This window comes from Equus przewalskii, chromosome 21 (genome assembly GCF_037783145.1).
Source record: "Equus przewalskii isolate Varuska chromosome 21, EquPr2, whole genome shotgun sequence".
NCBI classification, from domain to species: domain Eukaryota; kingdom Metazoa; phylum Chordata; class Mammalia; order Perissodactyla; family Equidae; genus Equus; species Equus przewalskii.
Window position 1 is genome coordinate 5,085,567 of NC_091851.1, and position 20,100 is coordinate 5,105,666.

Here is a 20,100-nt window from a genome sequence, read left to right on the forward strand (position 1 = left end):
ACCTAGCCAGGCTCCCCATGATTCCGTGACCCCGGACAACTTCTTCAGTTTCCACTTCCTCAGGAGTGGCATTACCAGATGAACGAGAGAATGACTAGTTAAATTTGATTTTCAGACAGAAAACAAATACATTTTCCTTTTTTAAATCTGGCACCCCTACTCAGGAGTGAAGGGAAGTGGTGCTCTCTGCCCAGGGTTCCACACGGCGACCAAGAGAGCTTACTGGGATGAGGGAGGGACAGTGTGCTGTGCACACCTAAGATAATTCTGACACTCCTGTGTACTCGAACACCTCAGAGTACACATGTGCTCCGTTTTACCCACCCCCTCCTCTCCCATCACCCCCCCAATACTTGGTCCACACACTAGTATGCATTTACTCACTGACTCTGAAGAGAACTTTGTGAAAGAAGTCTACACTATCCCCATTGACCAGCGAAGAAACTGAGGCACAGAGAGGCTAAGTAACTTGCCCAGGGCCACACAGCTACTGACTGGCAGAGCTGGCATTCTAGCGTCTTCACCACTGTGGTGTGCTGCCTCTCCGAAGTGAGGAGACTTGTGTGTGTGCCTGTGACCCCTGATTTAGGAGTTCCAGGTGGAGCTTTGCTTCTGAGATTTGCTTTTACAATCCAGCTGACTGCTGACAATTCCCCACTTGGGTTATAGTCTAAGAAGACGTGCAAGGCCAGTGGGGAGGGGTGTGCAGAAGGAAGGGACTCTGTGGCATCTGGGGGTCCGTAGGCTAGAAGCTCCAGAAGGAGAGAGGGGACAGGAGGAAGGGGCTGGTGGCAGGTGGGGAGATGGAAGAATGAGCTTCTCTCATTTCCTCCCTTCTTCTCATCAGAGGCTGGGTGACCTTAGGAAGCCCCTAGTCAGACAGCCAGTATAGCAGATTCCAAGGGCCTGCCTACGTAAAACCACTTAACACAACTACTCCAGCGGGGGAGCACACAGTGTGCATTCTTGCTGTTTAGATTTCCGTGCCTGGCAAGGAACTCCTAAGAATAGTGCTATCTGAGAGGACAACCTGCTGACCTTGCCTTTCCACAGTGGGCTGACTGCACCAAATGCACCTTCTGAGTATTTTCAGAGCACTGAGAAGGCAAAAAGGGCAAGGAAGGTGAATTTGGACATGGAGCCAAATCGGCCTGCTTGGAAACTCATCACGTGGCACATAGAAACAAAACGCAGTCAGATTTTATAACTCGATTTGAAACTTTCAGAATATTATTCGAAGACGTTTGCAGACTTACTCAAAATTTCATAGAGTATGAGCAAATCAAGAGCTGCTGTGTTGGGTAAAGACTTCTACAGCCTTCATCTGGCTCTCCTCTCCAAGAAACAAGCACTGTGGCAACCCCACATTCCCGGGCACCTGCTCATGGTCATGGAAAACTCTGGATGGGATCCAGGCAGACTTGGCTCAGATACTCACTTTTTTTTTTTTTTGAGGAAGATCAGCCTTGAGCTAACATCTGCTGCCAGTCTTCCTCTTTTTGCTGAGGAAGACTGGCCCTGAGCTAACATCCGTGCCCGTCTTCCTCTACTTTATATGTGGGACGCCTACCGCAGCGTGGCTTGCCATGTCCACACCCGGGATCTGAACTGGTGAACCCCAGGCCACTGAAGCGGAACGTTGGCACTTAACCGCTGCACCACTGGGCCAGCCCCCTCAGATGCTCACTTGTAAACTCTGCCCCTGATTGGCTGCTGACGAGATTCTGGGGTCTTCTCTTTGGGGGGGTGGGGAGCGAAAAAGGAAGGAGACAAGGGCAGACACCCCTGCATCTCTCCCTCTTCTCAGCACTGCTGCCCATAGCAGCCCAACACTGCTGTTTCCACTCGGCTGAAATAAAATCTCCGCTGCCTGTGCCAAGAGCTTCCTCCTTCTTGACTTCCTTCCTGTCTGCTCAGGTGCTCGGCATCCAGGCTGGGAGAAATCCTGCCTTAATTTGACTGTTTTCTTAAAGGCAGCAAAACTTAGGCCAAACCCACATATATTTTTTTAATGTAAGGAAAACAGGGAAGCGAAACAACAAGGCCAGAGGGTGGTTTAAAATATCCCTTTTCCACCGGATGATCTGACAAAGAGAGGACCTCAGGCACCCTGGGCCGTGTGTCTGCGAGCCAGCTCTGCCTTCCTGGAGGACAAAGGAAGCAGCACGGGCCTGCAGAGCCATGGCAGCCGCATACCTGAAAGTCGTCCACTGAGGGGATGCTCCGGTTGGTGGTCCTCCGTTTGTGCCACTGCCTCAGGGTGTCTCTGGCCTCCGAGCTGAGCAGGCGCGCTGCTTGCTCTTCTTGGAAATTCTTTATCAGAGAAAGTGCTCCGTAGGCGCTTGTCAAGTAATACCCTCCTAGAAAGGGCAAAAAGAGTGAACTTCAGGACTCTACGCTCTGCTGATACAGTCAGTGGGCAACAGAGTTAGAAGCCGGGCTTCGTGTTTTCTCCATTTCTCCCACACGCATTTCCTTGTGGGACCACAGAAGCACGTATGCACAAGCACATCCTTCAGCATCATCCCCATGGATGTACTGGGTGACTCAGGCCTGTGCCAGGGCCCAGGGGGGCACCGACCGGTCAGGCTGACGATGCCCTGTTTTCACTGATGGAATTTCCATTATTATGGGTGAGACCCATCTCTAAATTATTTAAGTGCAATTGTCAAAATGCTTTGCCAGAAAAGCTCAGGGCATTTTGGCCTGATGGAGGTGGGGAGGTCTGTGATGGGGGGTCAGGTTGATTGCTCCGAGGTGAGAATCATTTACTTTACAAACGAGAGTTCACAGACCTCCTTGCAATACTTGCTTTGGGGCTTTTCTTTTAGGAATTAATATTTCCTAATTTTTAAGTAAACTATACACTTTGAAATAACTGAACAAAATACAAGCGTGTTCACGATAATACGGGTTCTTCAAAACAGCTTCTCACTCCTGAGTCCCTTTCTTCCCCTTACTAGGGGACTAACGTAACACATTTAGGAAAAGCAAGTGATGCCCATTTGATGGTGTATTTGGTAATGATTTCTTATGTTTGGGGGAGTGTTAAAAGACTTACAACACGGTGAGATGCATATAAATGTGTTCGTAAGTTTTGTCCTAAACTATAATTAGGTGCCTTTGGTGGAACTTGTAAGCTCCATTTCAAGATCCACTAGGGGGCGCCCCAATTGTTTATTGAAAATTCTCTAATTGGGCACAGCACATTTTAAATTGAGATACATTCTTTGTCAAAACACCTACTGAATCTCTACTATAAGCCCAAGCCAGGTACAGAGCAGGGGGTGGGTTTGTAAGAAAGAGAATCTGAGTTCCCACTCTATGGGAAGTTTATGAATTTATCAAAGGAAAACGGACACTGGTGGTTTATTCATGCCGGGACTAGAAGTTAGTTGTGGTTAAATGAGTTTTGCGCAAAAGAATCACTTTCACGACTGAAGTATTTAGCTGCTAATGCAAAACCCTAAAGAACTCTCTCTGGTCAACAAGTGGCAGCATTCAAGCCGGCAGCTGGCGCAGCACCAGAGACACGAACAGAGCCCCCTGTGAATCACAACGGCTATGCGACTTAAGAGAGAAACACACCTTCGCGATTCTCAGGTCGCTGAGGGAGCTTTGGGGGTAATTCTTCACTGCAGCCTCATCTAGCCCACTCTTCACGATACACTTTCTAGGCACACATCACATGGCCGGGTTTTTTTTGGAGTCATTTGAATAGTTGAACGGCCCCACCTCCTGGGTCTAAGTTCCCCATGGCAGCCCCTACATGCTAGTACAGAATTCTGAGTAGCTGATTTTTACTACATATTTGCCCCATAAACAAATCAGCATGTGACTGAGTGTGAAAATCAGTAGTACAGAATTTAAATGCAACACAGGATTTCAGGAGAAATTAGAATGGATTTCAGTATTCAAGCAAGGCTGTGTGGAGGGGTCAGTATTGGAGCTGGGATTGGAGGGGCGGTTAGAACCCAGTTTGGGAGGAAGGGTGTTTCCTTTGGACGTCAAATTTTAGACTCCATAGCTCTGATATGATTTCAGGCCACTAAGGAGAAAAATCAAAATGCTGGAAGCACAAAATTGACCACATTTTGAAACATATGGATGCAATTAGAGGAAGGTTTAAATTTCAGCAAAACTATAACCCTACCACAAGAGCTGTGCACTTCAAAGGGATTCTATGACGCCTTTTCCGTAAATGAAACTACCTGCTTAAACAGCAGAAAAGAGATGTGGGCTGCTGGCCCGCAAACCAAAGAGGGCTTCGGGTAGGCCGCGCCGACCGGGTCGGCAAGGCGTCTCTGCTCAGCAGCCTCTTCCTCCTGTCGGCACCGCTTCAGTTCGCTGATGCACAGGCCTGGCCTGCAACCACAGCCAACCCGAGTGGCCGCGCTGCTCTCCCGAGGAAGGAGGCCAAGAAGCGCGAGACACAGCTAAGTGGAGGCAGCTTCTAGTTTAGGCGCAAGCTCACCGGCTGCTCTATGTAGTCACTAGCTGGGTCCCTGTCTTTCTCTCACATTTGATTCCTGGAGGTGAGGCCAGCCACATGCCCTCTGGCATCAACACAGTGCTCAGGGCAGGGCCTCGCTCTGGGGAAACACCGGGAGAGGTGGCAGGAAGTGGCTGTCTCGATCCTTGAGCCACAAGATGAAAGCACATGTTTGTCCTAAGTACACAATATCAGCAACAGAACGGTAATTTTCTGAGTGAAACTGGCATGCCCTTTTCCCAAAGCCCCAAGAGTCTGACATACTTATTACCAGAATTAAATGTGATTGAAGCTCAAAAAAAAAAAACAAACAACAAAAGAAAACAAAAACCCTGGATGCATGTAAAATTCTAATAATAATGAAGTAGAAGAAAGGGAAGCATGGTGTGGAGACTACCATATGCTTCTCTCAGTGCCTGGGCAAAACCACATGCTTCCTCGCGCCTGTGAAATCCCAGGGCAGAGCAGGCGATGAAAGCTCCAGGGAAGGTCTTGGTGGCTCATCATGGAGTGTCTGGTTCGAGGGTTGGGAATATTAATGAGGGGAGATAACTGAGAGAGAGGGTAGAGCATGAAAGAGGCTCATTCATATCGGCCGGGGGTGGAGGGACAGCACGGAAAGACATGCATCACGAATCCTGAGTCAGCACTAGCCGTGGAGGGGCAGGAAGGGCGTCCGGCGAGGGTTCCCGGGAGGACAGACCCTCTGCAAAGCAAGCCAAACACTGAGGACTTAGGGACTAAGGACACGTTCGGGGTGACGATGCATTTAAATTCCCTCCAGGGGAAATCCCAGGGTGATGCATTCCCTGGGAAACCCTATCAGCAGGGACCTTTTTTCTCAGGCCCAGACTCAACTCCCTGCAGAAAAGAAGGAAATTCTTGACAACCATTCCCCGCTCAGGGTCTGTCTGGGCTCTGACAGGCGCACAGGAAAATGGATCAACAGGATTCACAAGGACAGGCCCTGATTTGTTCTCCTTTAAAAAGACTAGCTCACATCAGAGTTCCAGTTATTTCTGCTTTTCAAGGCTGTGCACCACAGTGACAAACATCCAAATTATCTCCATGATAAAATACCAAACTGATGTGTAAGGAGAAGGAATTTCTGCTAAGACATGTTGGGGTCAGGCAGACACAAGAAGGAAACTGAACTGACAAGGTCAATTGAAAGCAAACCGCCCAGATTTCACTCCACTGTATTTTTATTTCAAAAACGAGCAGATACTATTTTTTAAATAGAAAAGAAAATCAATGCTGTTTTCATCTAGAAAACAAAAGACAGGCCTTCATCCGTTTCACAGATAAAACAGCAGCATATTCTTCTGGCAGTGGAAATATTCTCTAACAAAAGTTTACAGCTTCCTCTTGGAATCAAAGAAACCATTTCTTTTTTAAAATGGCATTTATTCTTTTGAATGATTTTTTTTATTGCAAATACCCAATCTCAGTGAAGGATAATTAGGGCAGGGTTATATTCTTAGTATTTTTCTGACTTTTCCATATTTTCTACGACGAATATGTATTACTTTTGTAATCAGAAAAAAGTCAGCACATTCGTTTAAATTAAAAAAGAAGCTAAAACTTCATTTAATCGTAAAATGTCAAAAAAGGACCCATGGGATTTTATTTTGGGGCGATGAAACATCTCACTGCTAGATAGAGGTGGCAGACTGCAAAAAATTGCAAATGTATTAAATACTACTGAATTGTTCACTTTAAAGTGGTTAACTTTAGGTTATGTGAATTTCACCTTAATTAAAAAAAATGAAAACTAAACTGAAAAAAAAGCACCCAGTTCCCCCCATCCCTTACCTTCTCCATGTAACAGCGATGGGTCTAAGAGCTCCATCATGTACTCGATCTCCGTGTCCAGCTCCAGCATGTCACACTGGGCTATGACATAGGTCAGGACCGGTAAAAAGTCGTCCGCTCCGTACATCCTCCCTGGGATTAGGAGGAAAGGGGAAGAAGGGAAGATTGTTACTAACATTCCTTTCTTTCATATCCTACTTGCCACTTTTATTAGACCGAGGAGTCACCCTGGGGAAATGTGCTATTCATGAGCAGAGGTGGGCGTTTCAGGAATCCATGGAGGCAGTGACTCGCCCCCACCCCCGCTCATGTCAGAGGCCAGCCCTAACTCACAACTTCAGAATGAACGTCTGTGAGTCCATGAACACAGGAAAGATTTTCTCCCCATTTTCATGATTTACATCAAGCTATGCACTAGAACAGAGCACTTTTAAATAGTTTAACTTTCAGCAAGTAATATTATAAAAATTTACAAAGTATCTACTTATTACGTTAATCTTTTGTGTCTTGTTCCTATTGCTTTTTGTGCGAATTAATCATAACCACAATGACAGAACCAAACTCAAACCAAGAGTAAACTTTGCTCTGTGTTCAACGTGAGACAGAATTAATTTACTTAAATGTGCTAATTCAGTATATGCTGAACAGGTACCTACGCTTAATAAATGGCAAAAAAAATTTAGTCCTTATTGCTACTTTTCATTACAATGGTGATTCTCAACAGGGGTGATTTTGCCCCCAGGGGAACTTGGCATTGTCTGGAGACATTTTTCCTTGTCACGACTGGAGGGTGGGGTTGCGGGTAGCATCTGGGATGCGGACAAGCTTCCTACAGGAAGCGGCATGGCCCCCACAACAAAGAATTGTCTGGTTTAAATGTCACTAGTGCTGAGGTTAAGAAACTGTGCTTCAGAAGAACATAGTCCTGTGCAGATATTTTTGGGAGATCTTTCATAAATTATTTCACGAACTACAAAAATTCTATTTCCCGTAGGTGAAATATGCTTGCGGATTTCAGAGGTGATGTTCATATGCTATCATCACTAGCCCACGAGCTCACATGCATGTCTTTGCTTAACAATTTGCAGTGCACACACATTCCTATCTACTCAAGTGGTGGTTATTACAGCGTGTGTTTTTCTCTCTGTTGCTTCTCCGTGAAGCAGTTTCACTCAGAGGAAAAGTTGGTAATCATCCACGGAATTACACCAGGCTCACAGAAGACCTGGAACAGAGCAGGGCTCAGCCACTCCACGAATCAAGGCTGCTCCTGCATCTACAAGCAGCAGCCCAGGGGAAATCCAAGGGCTTACTTCCAACATTGGAACTCTTGTGAATTCCGGTTACATTGCTTCAGCTTGTGGCAAAGAAAGGAGAGCCAGTGAAATGGCTGTAATGAAACTGCATTATTACTGAATGCTCTGAATTTCTGACACATGTGTAGATCATTCACACACACCTCACTGTCCAAAATGTAGTACTGATAATTGCTAATATTTCCATCGTGCCTGAGGCTGTGCCAGCATCTGATCCCCACCTTAGGAAGGACAGGGTCATAGCCAGCAACAGGTGCACGGAAACTTTTAGAAGGTTGAGTAAGGTGGCCAAAGTCCCACACTTAATTAACTTCAGGGCTAGGATTCGAACTTGGACTTCAGAGTCTGAATCCACTTCCCCCACCCTGAACTCAATCTTTAATCAACTGGCATTGTACAAAAATCTCACAGCTCTTATCCACTTGCTCTTTTTGGTGCTATTAATGTGTTGCATGTGACTAATTTGCCAGATACCAGAGTAACACTTATATTTTTGTGAGCCACTTGGTGAAATCAAGAGATTGAAAGGAAGAGAAATTGGGACTCAGAAAGACTGACATGTGCCTGGCCTGGTCACGGGCCCTGGTGGGAAGTGGTGAAGAGCCTGGACTTCGGGCAGCCTCACCTGAGTTGTTCTCCATGACAGTGTAAATAAGCTTGCAGACCCTCAGCAGCAGCATGACTTTCTTTTCCGGGGAATACATCTTCTGCATTGTCATGAATTTGACTTTGATTTTCTCCACATCCACAATATCAGGGGTCGGGGCGAAGACCCCCAGCTCCTGTGGATTCCTCTGCCGGACCAGCTGCAGGTTCTCCTTGAGCTGTTTCCACGAGCCGTCGGCCATGTGGAAGTCCTTCAGCATGGCCTCCACGTGCCCCTTCAGGGGCTTCAGGATGCACTTGTGCATGGCTTTCTCCAACACCACATCTGCCAAAGAAAGGGCAGCTACTGTGACCATGGTCTGAAGAAAGAGGAAATGCAATGTCTGCTTTCTCGGAATGGACATTTGCAATTCTGGGCATTGGTTGCAGGGCAGACAAGATACAGCTTCACATCCAGCCACCCAACACTACCACCTGCACTCCAAGATTTTTTTCTGTAATGTCAGGAAGAGTGAATCTTTCCTAATAAAGTTTTACAGTTTCTGTTGCATACAATCAATACAATTAAATGTATTTGTGTTAGCTACTTTTACGTCCCCTCCCCCATAAGCCCAGGCAAATATTTTAGAAGACATTCTTTTGACTTAGTCCTTCTACCAATCATCCAGTTGACAGGTAAGTAAATACATTATTTTAAAGGAAGGATTTTCTAATAGGGTTCGAGATCCCTTAAAATATTTTCTGAGGAAATAAATTCAGCTAAACACACATGTTATCTTAGATTAGATTCTGGACCAAAAAACTTCTTTATTTCATTTGCTGTAAAGGACATTTTTGAGACATTAGATGAGATCTGAATAGAACCTGCAGAACAGGTTTTAGTGTTAGTTTAGGGAATCAGTATTTACTTGGGTTTTGTTACAGAATGTCCTTGTTTTTAGGAAATACACACTGAGTATTTAGGAGTAAACAGACACAATGTCTGCAACTCACTCTCAAATGGTTCAGAAAAAAGGAGTGTGTGAGTGTGTGTGTGTGTGTGTTGTGTGTAAACAAAGAGAAAGGCCAAGTATGAAACAAATGTGGCAAAGTGCTAACTTTTGGGAAATCAGGGTGAAGGGCAGACACGATTTCTTGGTACTATTTTTTGCCACTTTTCTGTGGGTCTGAAATGATTTCGAAATAAAAATTAAAAAATTTTGCAATGTCTTTGTGCTCAGAGTTAGGAAACACCTTCAGGTGTGGGAGGCATTATTTTTCCCTCTTTCTTTGAATGGTTGCCCAACGGAGCAGCTTTCTTGGCTGACAGTAAAATGACCAGGATCACAGATCTGGAGATCCAGACTTAAGATGATTTACACAATAATAAGCTCTCTGCTTTTTCAACATCAGCTTTTCAATCCCAAATGTTTGCACATTCTCATCAAAACTACCTGGGTAGCAACCACACATAATATGACCCTTTAATGTGATTCCATTCTGAAGCCCATGGATCCACTTACTTCTAAGATTGGAAATAACTGAGTTCTCTCTCCTGCCTTTGGAATTTCTGACATTGGATCAGATCACACTGAATCCAAATTATCACCTATTATTACAAAGTCAGGGACAAAGAGAAATCTAAGCCAGATGCACAAACATAAAAAACAATTTTCTCATAACCCAAAGCTAAAACTGATGCCAAAAGTTAGTGCTGACCCCACAATGATTAGCTTCTCCAGCCTAAGTTTTTCTCAGTTCTTCCACTTTCATATCCTATCCCAGAGATCTCTTTGTTTAAATATACAGCTTTACACAACTATAGAAATCAAGGTTGAAGCAAAAGAGGTTATAACGTAAGAAGAAAAACAGTACAACATTGTCACTTAACATCTGGCATAAAAGCAAATTACTTGCTTTGCAATGGTTATGGTGCGTGAATAAACTCGGGTGACTTTATAGCATCTTTGACTTTATCCTGAATAGTCACCACGATGAAAAGTCAACAGCAGCAATTAACGTGGAGCACTCAGTTGATTTAGGCTCTAAGTATGTTACTTCATTATCTCATCTAATTCTTACACTAACTCTATTACTTTTGCATAATACTAATATTATGCCCATTTTACACATGAGGAAACTGAGGCTTGGAGATGTCTAAGGGCTTGCTTGAGGCTGCACAACTATTTTAAACAATCAATCATACTGCTTTGCAAAGTAAATAATCTCTTAATTCTAACATTCAAGGTGCTGTATAAACATTCACCAATTTATTCCTCTCTGTCCAAAGGTTCTGAAACCTACACATGGTTCTAATATATAATCGTGTTATACACTGCTGTTAACCGTGTTAATCACTCCTGTTTGAATGAGGTCACCAAGGGGGGTGAAAGGCATGCCAATCATTAATATTAGGGATGTACATGAATGCTGATAGCAGCATTATTCATAAGAACCAAAAACTGGAAACAACCCAAAGGCCCATCCCAATGGAATGATACAAGGACATATTCGTACAGTGGAATTCAGAGAATGGAATTCAGACAATGGAAGATTCATTCCATGAAAAAGAGCACACTTCTGCTCCAAGTGCAACTGGATGAATCTCATAGATAAAATGCTCTGTGGGAAAAGCCAGACATAAATAGTATCTCCTTTAGCATTTCATTTCTATAAAGTTCAAAAGCAAACAGCATGAGTCTATGATGACGAAAGTCAGGATGGCAGCTACCCTTAGGAATAAACGGGGCTGTGGGGTGACACTTCCGGGGAGACGTTCTATATCTGGATCTGGGTAGTAGCTATATGTGTGTGCACATACGTGAAAATTTATCGAACTGAGCACTTAAGATTTGTGCACTTTATGGATATAAGTTAAACCTCAACAACCATGTACAAACTGAACAAATAAAACTGGAGACCAGCCTGGGATTTTCACCTTGAACCCCCAAGGGAAACTTTTAGCTTCAGAGTAAGCCTGGTCACCTCTGGGCCAGAGCGTTAACACAATCATTTCCAGAAGGTTCTGTGATATTCCTGGGGAGGACAGCAGAAAATTCATTACCAGCAAGCTGAGGGGGTCCCTCATGCACCTCATCCTTGCCACCACAGAAGGATGCTGGCCTTTGCACCATAAACGGGGCTGTGGAATTCTGTGAGAAGGGCTGAAACCTAGGACTCATTGCCAAGTGCCCATTCTCTTACAACTCAGAATAAAAAAAATTACTAGTGCTGGATATTTTTTTTTAGTACATTTTTAAAGGTCATAATTTAAAAATAAAAAAGACTGGTCTCTTTGCATGCTTTTTCAGGACTTTACTCCTAACCCCATCCCCCACCCCAAATCCTTAATAAACATAAGGAATAGAAAAAAAAAGTCCCAATGACAGAGACCTGGTACCCAGCTGGTTCTCTCCAATAGGAAAAACAGTTCTGCTCATGAAGTGAGAGGGAAAAATGATTTGAGGAAACAAAATGAACAGAAAACCTTTCAGAATGTGGACTAGCTCAGAAAAAAAAAAAAGAACAGATTGGTCATATTTCTTATAAATTACTTCTGTATGTTGTTTTCCACTATCTCTGGTTGCTTTAAATCCAAGAAAACAAAATCTTTTAAACTATAAGAGCAATGACACTATTCTAGGCACTTTACACGTAAACTGACTCTTCAAATCCTCAAAAAAACCCAAGGTGGGGAGGACTATTATTTCTTCAATTTATAGATGAGAAAAGTGAAATCCAAAGAGAGTAATGCCATACAGCTAGCAAGAGGGGGAGCCAGGATTTGAATCCAGGAAATCTGACTATGTCAATTGTATTTATCCACAAACAAAGATACAAACAACAAGAAAATCCTAGAGAATTGTTTGAGCTACAACATTTTGAATTTTGGAAACCAAATGTTAGCTGAATGACCAAAACTGGAAAAAAAAATTTCTCAAAATATTTATACAGATCTTATCAATTGTCCCCAAAGTTCATCCATTAGGGGGAAATGGTAGAGATCATAGCAGTTGCTTGGATGCTCCCTGCCTTAACGTGACCTGATGTGGTAATTTACAAGAAGCATCAAATGTACTGGCCTCCAGTGCTGTGAAGTGATCACTCCCCTATTAGGAACCTATTAGGAAGACAAGACAGAAGCCTCGTCCCCTTGCGCCACTCTGACTGACAGAACAGATTCCAGAGAAGGTCAGAGATCAGATAGGGAACCATCACAAGACTGGATCATGCACCGACTTGGTCTGAGCACTTTCTGCTTACCCACTGCTGCCTAGAGGGAAGTGAGAGCCTGAGAGCCGAAGCTGAAGTCCAGAGAAGGTGTGTCTTAGAAAGAACACTAGGACCATGAGGGCTGGCAGCCAGGCCGGCTCTACCTTTCTAAGCAATTTTGGCCATGTCACTTCACCTCTCTCACTATCATTGCCTCGAACTTTGGAACTGCCATTGGAATTCACTGCCCACGGAAGGCAAGACAGAACTAGCAGTCTGAACCTGACTGACTGCTAAAACAAAACAAAGTAATAATCAATATTCTCCAGGGGATTTTAACTACCCAGAGTCTAAACAACAGAATATTCAAAACATACAGGTTGTACCCTAAAGTTACATGACAAAGATAAAAGATGAGGTTAGTTCACATGGCCTCTTGGTTTCTTCGAGTTCTAGCATTCTGATTACTAAAAAAAAAAAAGCCAAGTAGTAGAAATAGAAGCTAATGGCCTTTTTTGTAGGGAACTCAAAATGTGAAATTCAAACGTTTATAATCACTGATGTTTATTGGGCATCTATTTGTACAGTTCCTATTCTAAGGGGGCTATCTGTGTGACCTCACTGTATGTTAACCCTCACTTCAGCCTTGTGAAGCAGGAACAGTTCCTATTCTAAGGGGGCTATCTGTGTGACCTCACTATATGTTAACCCGCACTTCAGCCTTGTGAAGCAGGAACAGTTCCTATTCTAAGGGGGCTATCTGTGTGACCTCACTATATGTTAACTCTCACTTCAGCCTTGTGAAGCAGGAACTAGTGCCATCCTCATTTTGCAGATGGGCATGAGGTTTAGAATTAGAAGTCAAATGATTTTCCCAGGATGGTGGAAAGGAGACATAAGCTTGGTTGTTCTCACTGCAAACAAGCCAGGAGAGGCATGCTGGGCCTCCCTCTGCACAACAAAGGCAAAACGAGCTGCTATGTTCTTTACGTGCTAACATATTTTCCTTTGGCTGCGTAACTGGATTAAGGATTAGAACTGACGAGTGGGTGCTCAGTGTGTTCATTACACATTACGTACTTTACGCATATTTAAACAATCCTTTGACTGAAACGAATACATAATCCCTATTTGTCTTAGTTTGGGTTCTCCCAGAAGCTGACCCTGAGACAAGGACTTGGGTGCGGGTAGTTCATTTGGGAGCTGAGCCCAGGAAGCACTGGTGGCGGACGGGAGACAAGGCTGCCAGCGCTGCAGGCTTTACTGAACCAGTTATCACTGAAGGCAGCTGGAGCCCAAGCATGCTGGGAGTCTGCCTCGGAGCCGTCCCACCAGAGCGGAGGCAGTGGGGGTATCTATACACCTGCTCCCTTCAGTTCCTGCTCGAGGGCTGCTTCCAGAGGGTGGGGAGGGCGTTAATTCCCCAGCCTTTCTATGTGCCCTGGACAAGGGCTCCGGTGGCATAAGAAAGTGTTGGACAAAACGTGGCAAGTGCTGGCAGTCGGAAGTCAAACAGGTAAGTGAGTGTCAGTGGAGCAGGCACAACAGCATCCAGTACACACATTACATGTGAAGAAACTGAGGCACAGAGATGTGAAGACACATGACCAAGCACACAGAGCTCATCAGCAGCAGAGCTGGGACTTCAAACCCCATGGTCCAGCCTAAGTGCTTGCTCTGAACCACCAGGCTTCTGCATTTCAGCGAGAAATTTATCCACCCCATCTCAGCAGAGCTGAGACGTGACACCCAAGCAGCCGCAACAGCACTTTGTTAATCCTCTGTACAAACTACTCATAAAAAGCAGATCGCCTTCTGTCCCAGTGGCCCTCAGGTCAGATGTGAAGTCCAACTCAGCAGTTTTCTACTTTTCGACCTTGAGGGAAGAAGATGACCTTTCCAGACCTCAGCTTCCTCATCTGTAAAATGGGACCACTCACAGCTCCCTGATGGGATTGTCAGGAAGACTGGGAGAGATCTCACACAATGAGCAGCCCGTATGCACCCGACACCAAGTAAGCAGGCTAACATCATTGGTTCCCTCTGAATGTCGAGTGTATGCCTTTGAAAAAGGACACCAGGTTTAACGATTCGGGGCTGTTCAGTTTTTGTTTTTGCTGTGTTAACTGTGGTTTACTTGGTTTGAAATGGGAACTGAAAAGTGCTTTGATAAATTAATGGAGAAGCTGCCTGGTTTCCTGTATATCTTTCTCTCTCATGTCTTCTTACTCTTCCTCACTCCCTCGCATCCATAGGTAGAAAGACAGAAGGTCTGGCCCTCTGGGTTTTCCTGCCCCCAAACTCCCTGGGTTTTGTCATAGCCTCATTCTGTCTCCATCTAAGAGCAGAAAACCACAGATGACCTGAACGTCTTGCGAAGCTCTGTATCTTTCAGAGCAATGGGAATCAAGAGGGAGAGAGCTCCCAGCCCCATTTCAGATGAGAAAGTGTGTGGGACGAATAGCGGATTTGGTTCATCACCAACAGTTTTCGGTCCACTAACTGGGGAGGGCTCGGGTCACACTGTTGTCCCTGCTCAGTGTCTGACCACTCCGGGTCCCTGGCATCCTGGCTTGTCACACTGGTCCACAGGTGTTTATGGCTGGCGTCTGATTTGACTGGTTGGTACCTGGGCTAGAGAGATGTTAAAGAGTCTGACTCTTTCCCTGCCCGGGGTAACTGTTGTAAAATGCTTTGCACCACCTTCGCGACTCAGCTCCTGGCAATGCACCCTGCCGTGCCCACCACTCCTCCTTCCGGCCATATCCCCATGAACAAGCAGCCCATGTTCTTGCTGAAGGCGACAGTACTGCGGTCCTCTGCGCCTCTGCACTTTGCCACACACTGTTTCCTGTGTCTGGTGAGCTCCTTGCCTTTCCCGAGGTGGGTTCCCATGAAGACTTGCCTGCCTGCCTCCTCCACGCGGCTCCTCCCCACTCCGTGTCCTCAGACTTCTTTGCTGCCTCTGCCAAGGCAGAGAGCAAACTAGACCTCTCCCCTCAAGGAGAAGCCCTCTGAACACCACACCTGGGGGTTGTCACGTGAGCCATCGGCAGACCCCAGTCTGAGGCCCACATGCAGCAAGTGCTCCAAAGTGACTGTTGAATTGAATTAAAAATCCTTCCTTTGGGTGGCTACGCGAAAATTATGTTTCTTCTCCTTACTCCTGCAGAATACAGGAAGTGTAACTCTCGTGACGAAGCCATTGACCAGGTATGGGGCAGTCACCCCGTCCCTGCAGAGCCCCCTGTCATCCTGATGTCCTGTAACCTGGGTTTGCTTTAAGTTTAGTCAGCAATGCATACTTCAGCCCATTAATAATAAATAAGGACGCAGCAGAGATGGAGCCAAAATAAAGATGACAAGCATTGGGATTCACTTAGATTTTTGTTCATTTTGGTGGGCTTCAAAGAAGGACATTATGCAAAAGTATAGGCTATTTTCATGTAATGTTTTATGTACGGAAGCCATCAGACCGATTTCAGTGACTTCTAGTAAAAGGCCAATAAAAACAAACGCAGAGAAGAGACCAATCTTCCTTACAGAAGAATTCCAAATAATTTATGTGGCTCCCCTGGGCTTAGGGAGGTAGAACTTAATTCTATCCCCATGCACTGAGTGTGGGCAGGGCTTAGTGGCTTGCTTCCAAAGAACAGGGGACAGAAAGTGGAGGACATTTAGCTCTACAGAGCAGAAACCAGGCAGACTCGACCTTGGGCAGGTGACCCAGGTAAGAGCAGCCAGGATAAGTCATGTGGATGGCAGGCGCCCTCTGGTATGGTGTGATTCACCAGCGTGGTCGTCCTCTCTCCTCGTAAAATGGACCAGAAAGGCAGGGGTAGCTGCCACAGGAGGTGCAGGAAAAACCGGCCATATGAGTTGGTTTCAGTCCTTCTTGCATTCTGGCTTGACCTCGCTAAGCTTTTGTTTCCTCATCTATAAAAATGAGGATAATAAATAGGACCTCCTAAGGTATTAAGGGGATTTAAAGGGATTCCATGCATAAAAGTGCTCCGTCAAGAACTACACACGGATGAGGGATTAGGGGGGCTTTCACTTGGTTCCATTAAAAACACACTATATGTTTAATACACAGCCTGACTCGACAGAGGAGGCGGGCTGCGACTTCTGGCTTCTAAAAGAAGGCCCTGGGCCTGAGTGAATAGGGAGAACCTCCAGAGTGGACACTGGTCTGAAGTGGCAGGGCAAGGGCTGTGGCTGCCCGACTCCGTGCCTGCCGAGAGACCGGGCGAAGGTAGCAGGGCTGCAGGTGGGACCCTGGAGGTGAGGGCTCCTCTACATGGTGCTCGCCTCACCAAGACAGCCAACCAGAGGCATTCTTTTGGCAGGAGGAGAGTAGGGGGAAACACGGCCAAGTCTTAAAGATTCTGAGGCTTCCATTTCAATCAATGTCACGTATGAAGTGTTCTTTGCCTCACACTCAATACCTCTATGAACGCCTCTGTTACCCGCTGATGTTTGCTGCCCGGGAGGGGCTCATCTCTCTCTTGAGATGGAAGATTCTAGGGGTACAATCAGAGAACACCTCGGCACAGACATCTTCGTGTGCCTTATTTGTGACGCCATCCTCAATCCCCACCTTGTTGGTAAAGGCTCTCTGAATAAGTGAGCTAACAGTGCCCTTGAACAGAGAGAGCACCACAGAGTCAGGGAGTCCTGGGCAGAGAGTCTCAGCTCCAGGGTTCCGAACCTTCTTTTAGTCGATAGAACATAATTAACCCAACTGCGATGCTTTAAAGTAAAAATTATAAAACAAATAATGCCCTATGAGAAAAAGGGGTGCTTCTTGCTGCAGTCTTCTATTTAAACTAATTTTCAAAAATAATATAGGCATTCTTTTTATATGCTGCAAAAGGTCGATTTTTCTCCTTCCTCTCTACCCCTTGTAAACTGTAGAAGGACATTTGCTCCTTGCAGGTGATATGGTCACACGGGCCAGATCAGAAGTCAGATTCCAGGTTTTAATCTCAACTTGGCACCAATATGCCTCTCTGGCCACATCTCTCAGAGTGACTCTTTATCTTAAAAAGAGCAGTTAATAACCCAAGGGCTGAAACCAAACTGTGAATTAAAAATTAAAAAGTCACACTAGATATGGAAGCTTTAGCCAGACTTGAAGACTCACTTTTAAAAAAATGATCAGAAGCAAAGTTGCTGTAATAGTTAAGAGAGAATCACTTCAACCCCTCTTTCTTATTCTTGCTATACTCTCTGGTGTCTAATCACAATTCAGTGTCATTTCTCTACTAAAAAAACAAAAAAACACGTGTACACGTACGTAAATGAATGTTCTCTTTGAAATAGGTGGGGATTGAGTTTAAAGATACTTTTTCTTCACATAATTAAAATGCCTTCAGGGAAAATACACATTTTAGTATACAGACGTTAAAGAAGCAATGCAATATTTTCTTGCTTTTCTCTACTGACTTTTAGGAATACGAACAGTTGGCTTTTTTGTATCGTTGTTGATAGTCGGCGGTGGGGAGTTTGAACGAAATAGAAAATTTGGGATGGCTAGCATTTTTGGAGTTGGAAAAATTTTGTTTTTCTTGAAACAAGACTTGAAAACAGAGGGATTTCCCAAGATTAACATCAAATCAGAAATAAAAATTCTTTTGCTTGAATAAAGTCAAAACACTAACCACCAAAATGCGACAAGTTCCGTAAAGTGGAGATTTCACTGCTAGAAATTTTGGACTAATTTCTCCCATTGGTTGAAAAAGACTGAAGCAAGAATGGTATGATGTGAAAACTCACCAATGAGGAACACATGTCAGAATAATGAGTAATGTCACACCCGGTCCATACTTTACAGGGCAGGACACACCGGGAATGAGTATACCTCACTCTGTCAATGAAGTTACTGACCCCAGGGCTTCGAGTAGGACCCGAAACCGTGTATACTTTTTATTGAAGCAACTGTTTGTCTTTCCATGCACCATTTTGCTGGGGGGGGGGGGGGGTGGTGAGGGTGGGTGAATGACTGTCCAGAAGGGAAACATCATATGTGGCCCTGGGATGGACAGAGAGCTGGCTCATATGGGAACTCACCATGTCTTATCCTCATTGGCTTCATTCTCCAAGCAGGAGGGCAAAGCTGATGTCAAAGAACTAATATTTATTCAAGAACCTCTAAATGGCAGGGCTTTTGGATGGAAGTGCTTTACAGAGCAGTCTAAACAGAATGCAAATTCTCCATGACAGGACACAACCATTTAGAGTGGCAGTTTTCCATTTTTGAGACTGACTGTTTACCATTTTATAATCACCTAGAAAGTGCTGACCTAAAGGGTTGTGACAGGAGCACATGGATATGGTGGCAGTGGGTGAGAGGTATTCCGTGTTTTCATTGGCTTTTCTCTGTGCAACTGAAGAATCACTCTCTGGAGAAGACAGATAGCACTATCTCCATATACTAAACGCATATATCCTATGCATTCATTCATACACTTGTTTTTCACATACGAATGATAGCTATAATTCTACAGGGGTTAAACCAATGGATTGCCTCCTCCAACTTCCTTAGTTTCGGGATGGACATTCTGTAACTCTGGCTTTAAATTTAAATCCCTACTCATATCTCCTTCTGAAGTTGTGGGAAAGGAGGACAGACTAGATTTTTTTAAAGCAGAGAACCCCAACTGGCATGCTTGAAAAGCCTTAAGAGCACTAGTAGATACCTGTTCAGAACAAATTTGAGGCTTGGGATTCCAGGGGTGACATTCAGAGTGAATTAGATTCGAAGTGAATGACATCCTCCTAGGAAGTCAGACGTGGTGAGAATGACACACAACGGAGAAAGAGAAGATCGGGTTGAATGCAAGCTCCCCCTGCTCACTGGCAGCATGACCCTCTGCAAGTCACTCTACACACCTTGGCCTCTGTTCTTCAATCTGCAAAACTTGAAGAACATCTACACAAATAAACCAACCTTGACTTGATTATGAGGCTCAAGGAAGTCACCGTATTAACAAGTCCTTAGTAAACTAGAGAGCCCTTCATTTAGGAATACGTAAAACACAGGCTACTAGACTGAGTCCATTTCTTGTCAGAGTCCTAATCCAGTAAGGAGCACATTTAAGGGGATTGGTTTTCTAATAATCAGAGTCACCTCCTTCCCTCCAGTTGGGCTCGTGATGAGTTTCTCAGGTTAACCTCTGCCCCAGCTCACCTTCCTCTTAATTTCAAGAGCCCAGTCAGGCATTCACTGTGCTTTGCAAAACAGAACGACGGCTTCCCTAGGGAAGCAACAGATATGATGAAGTGCCTGCTTTCATGCAAAAGTTTAAAAAACCCAAATAAACAAACCAATAAAAAAGCATAGCAAAGCTTGGGAAGGCCACGCCCTCCACAAAGAGCTTTAGTCTGAGCTGCCCCAACAAAGGGTTGGCCTACTATTCCAATTCCCCTTAATTTCTTTCTTTTTATTTAAAAAAAATTTTTAAGATTTTAAAATTGAGATATAACGTTGTATTAGTTTTAGATGTACAACATAATAAAAAACAATTCTTTTTCAATTTCCCTTAATTTCTGATGAGAAAATATGAATGCAAGCAGCAGCAGAAAGCTGAGGTTAGAAAAACATGAGCTGTGAATCTGACAGAAGTAAGTTCAAATGCTGCACCTGCCAGCTACTAGTTGGTGTGGCCTTGAGACAAA

The 20,100-nt window shown here is 44.6% G+C and overlaps 1 protein-coding gene across 15 annotated transcripts in view; it reads right to left on the bottom strand.

The window, feature by feature from the left end:
• The window catches only part of RIN2 (Ras and Rab interactor 2), a 213,850-nt gene that overhangs the window by 2,657 nt on the left and 191,093 nt on the right, over nucleotides 1-20,100 (bottom strand). For all 15 annotated transcript variants that reach the window (XM_070589491.1, XM_070589492.1, XM_070589496.1 and 12 more), the window contains 3 exons: nucleotides 8,249-8,554; nucleotides 6,308-6,439; nucleotides 2,197-2,360 (listed from right to left, as the gene is read on the bottom strand). In XM_070589491.1, coding sequence (XP_070445592.1) covers nucleotides 2,197-2,360; nucleotides 6,308-6,439; nucleotides 8,249-8,554 — 602 coding nt within the window. The remainder of the gene's footprint in view (nucleotides 1-2,196; nucleotides 2,361-6,307; nucleotides 6,440-8,248; nucleotides 8,555-20,100) is intronic.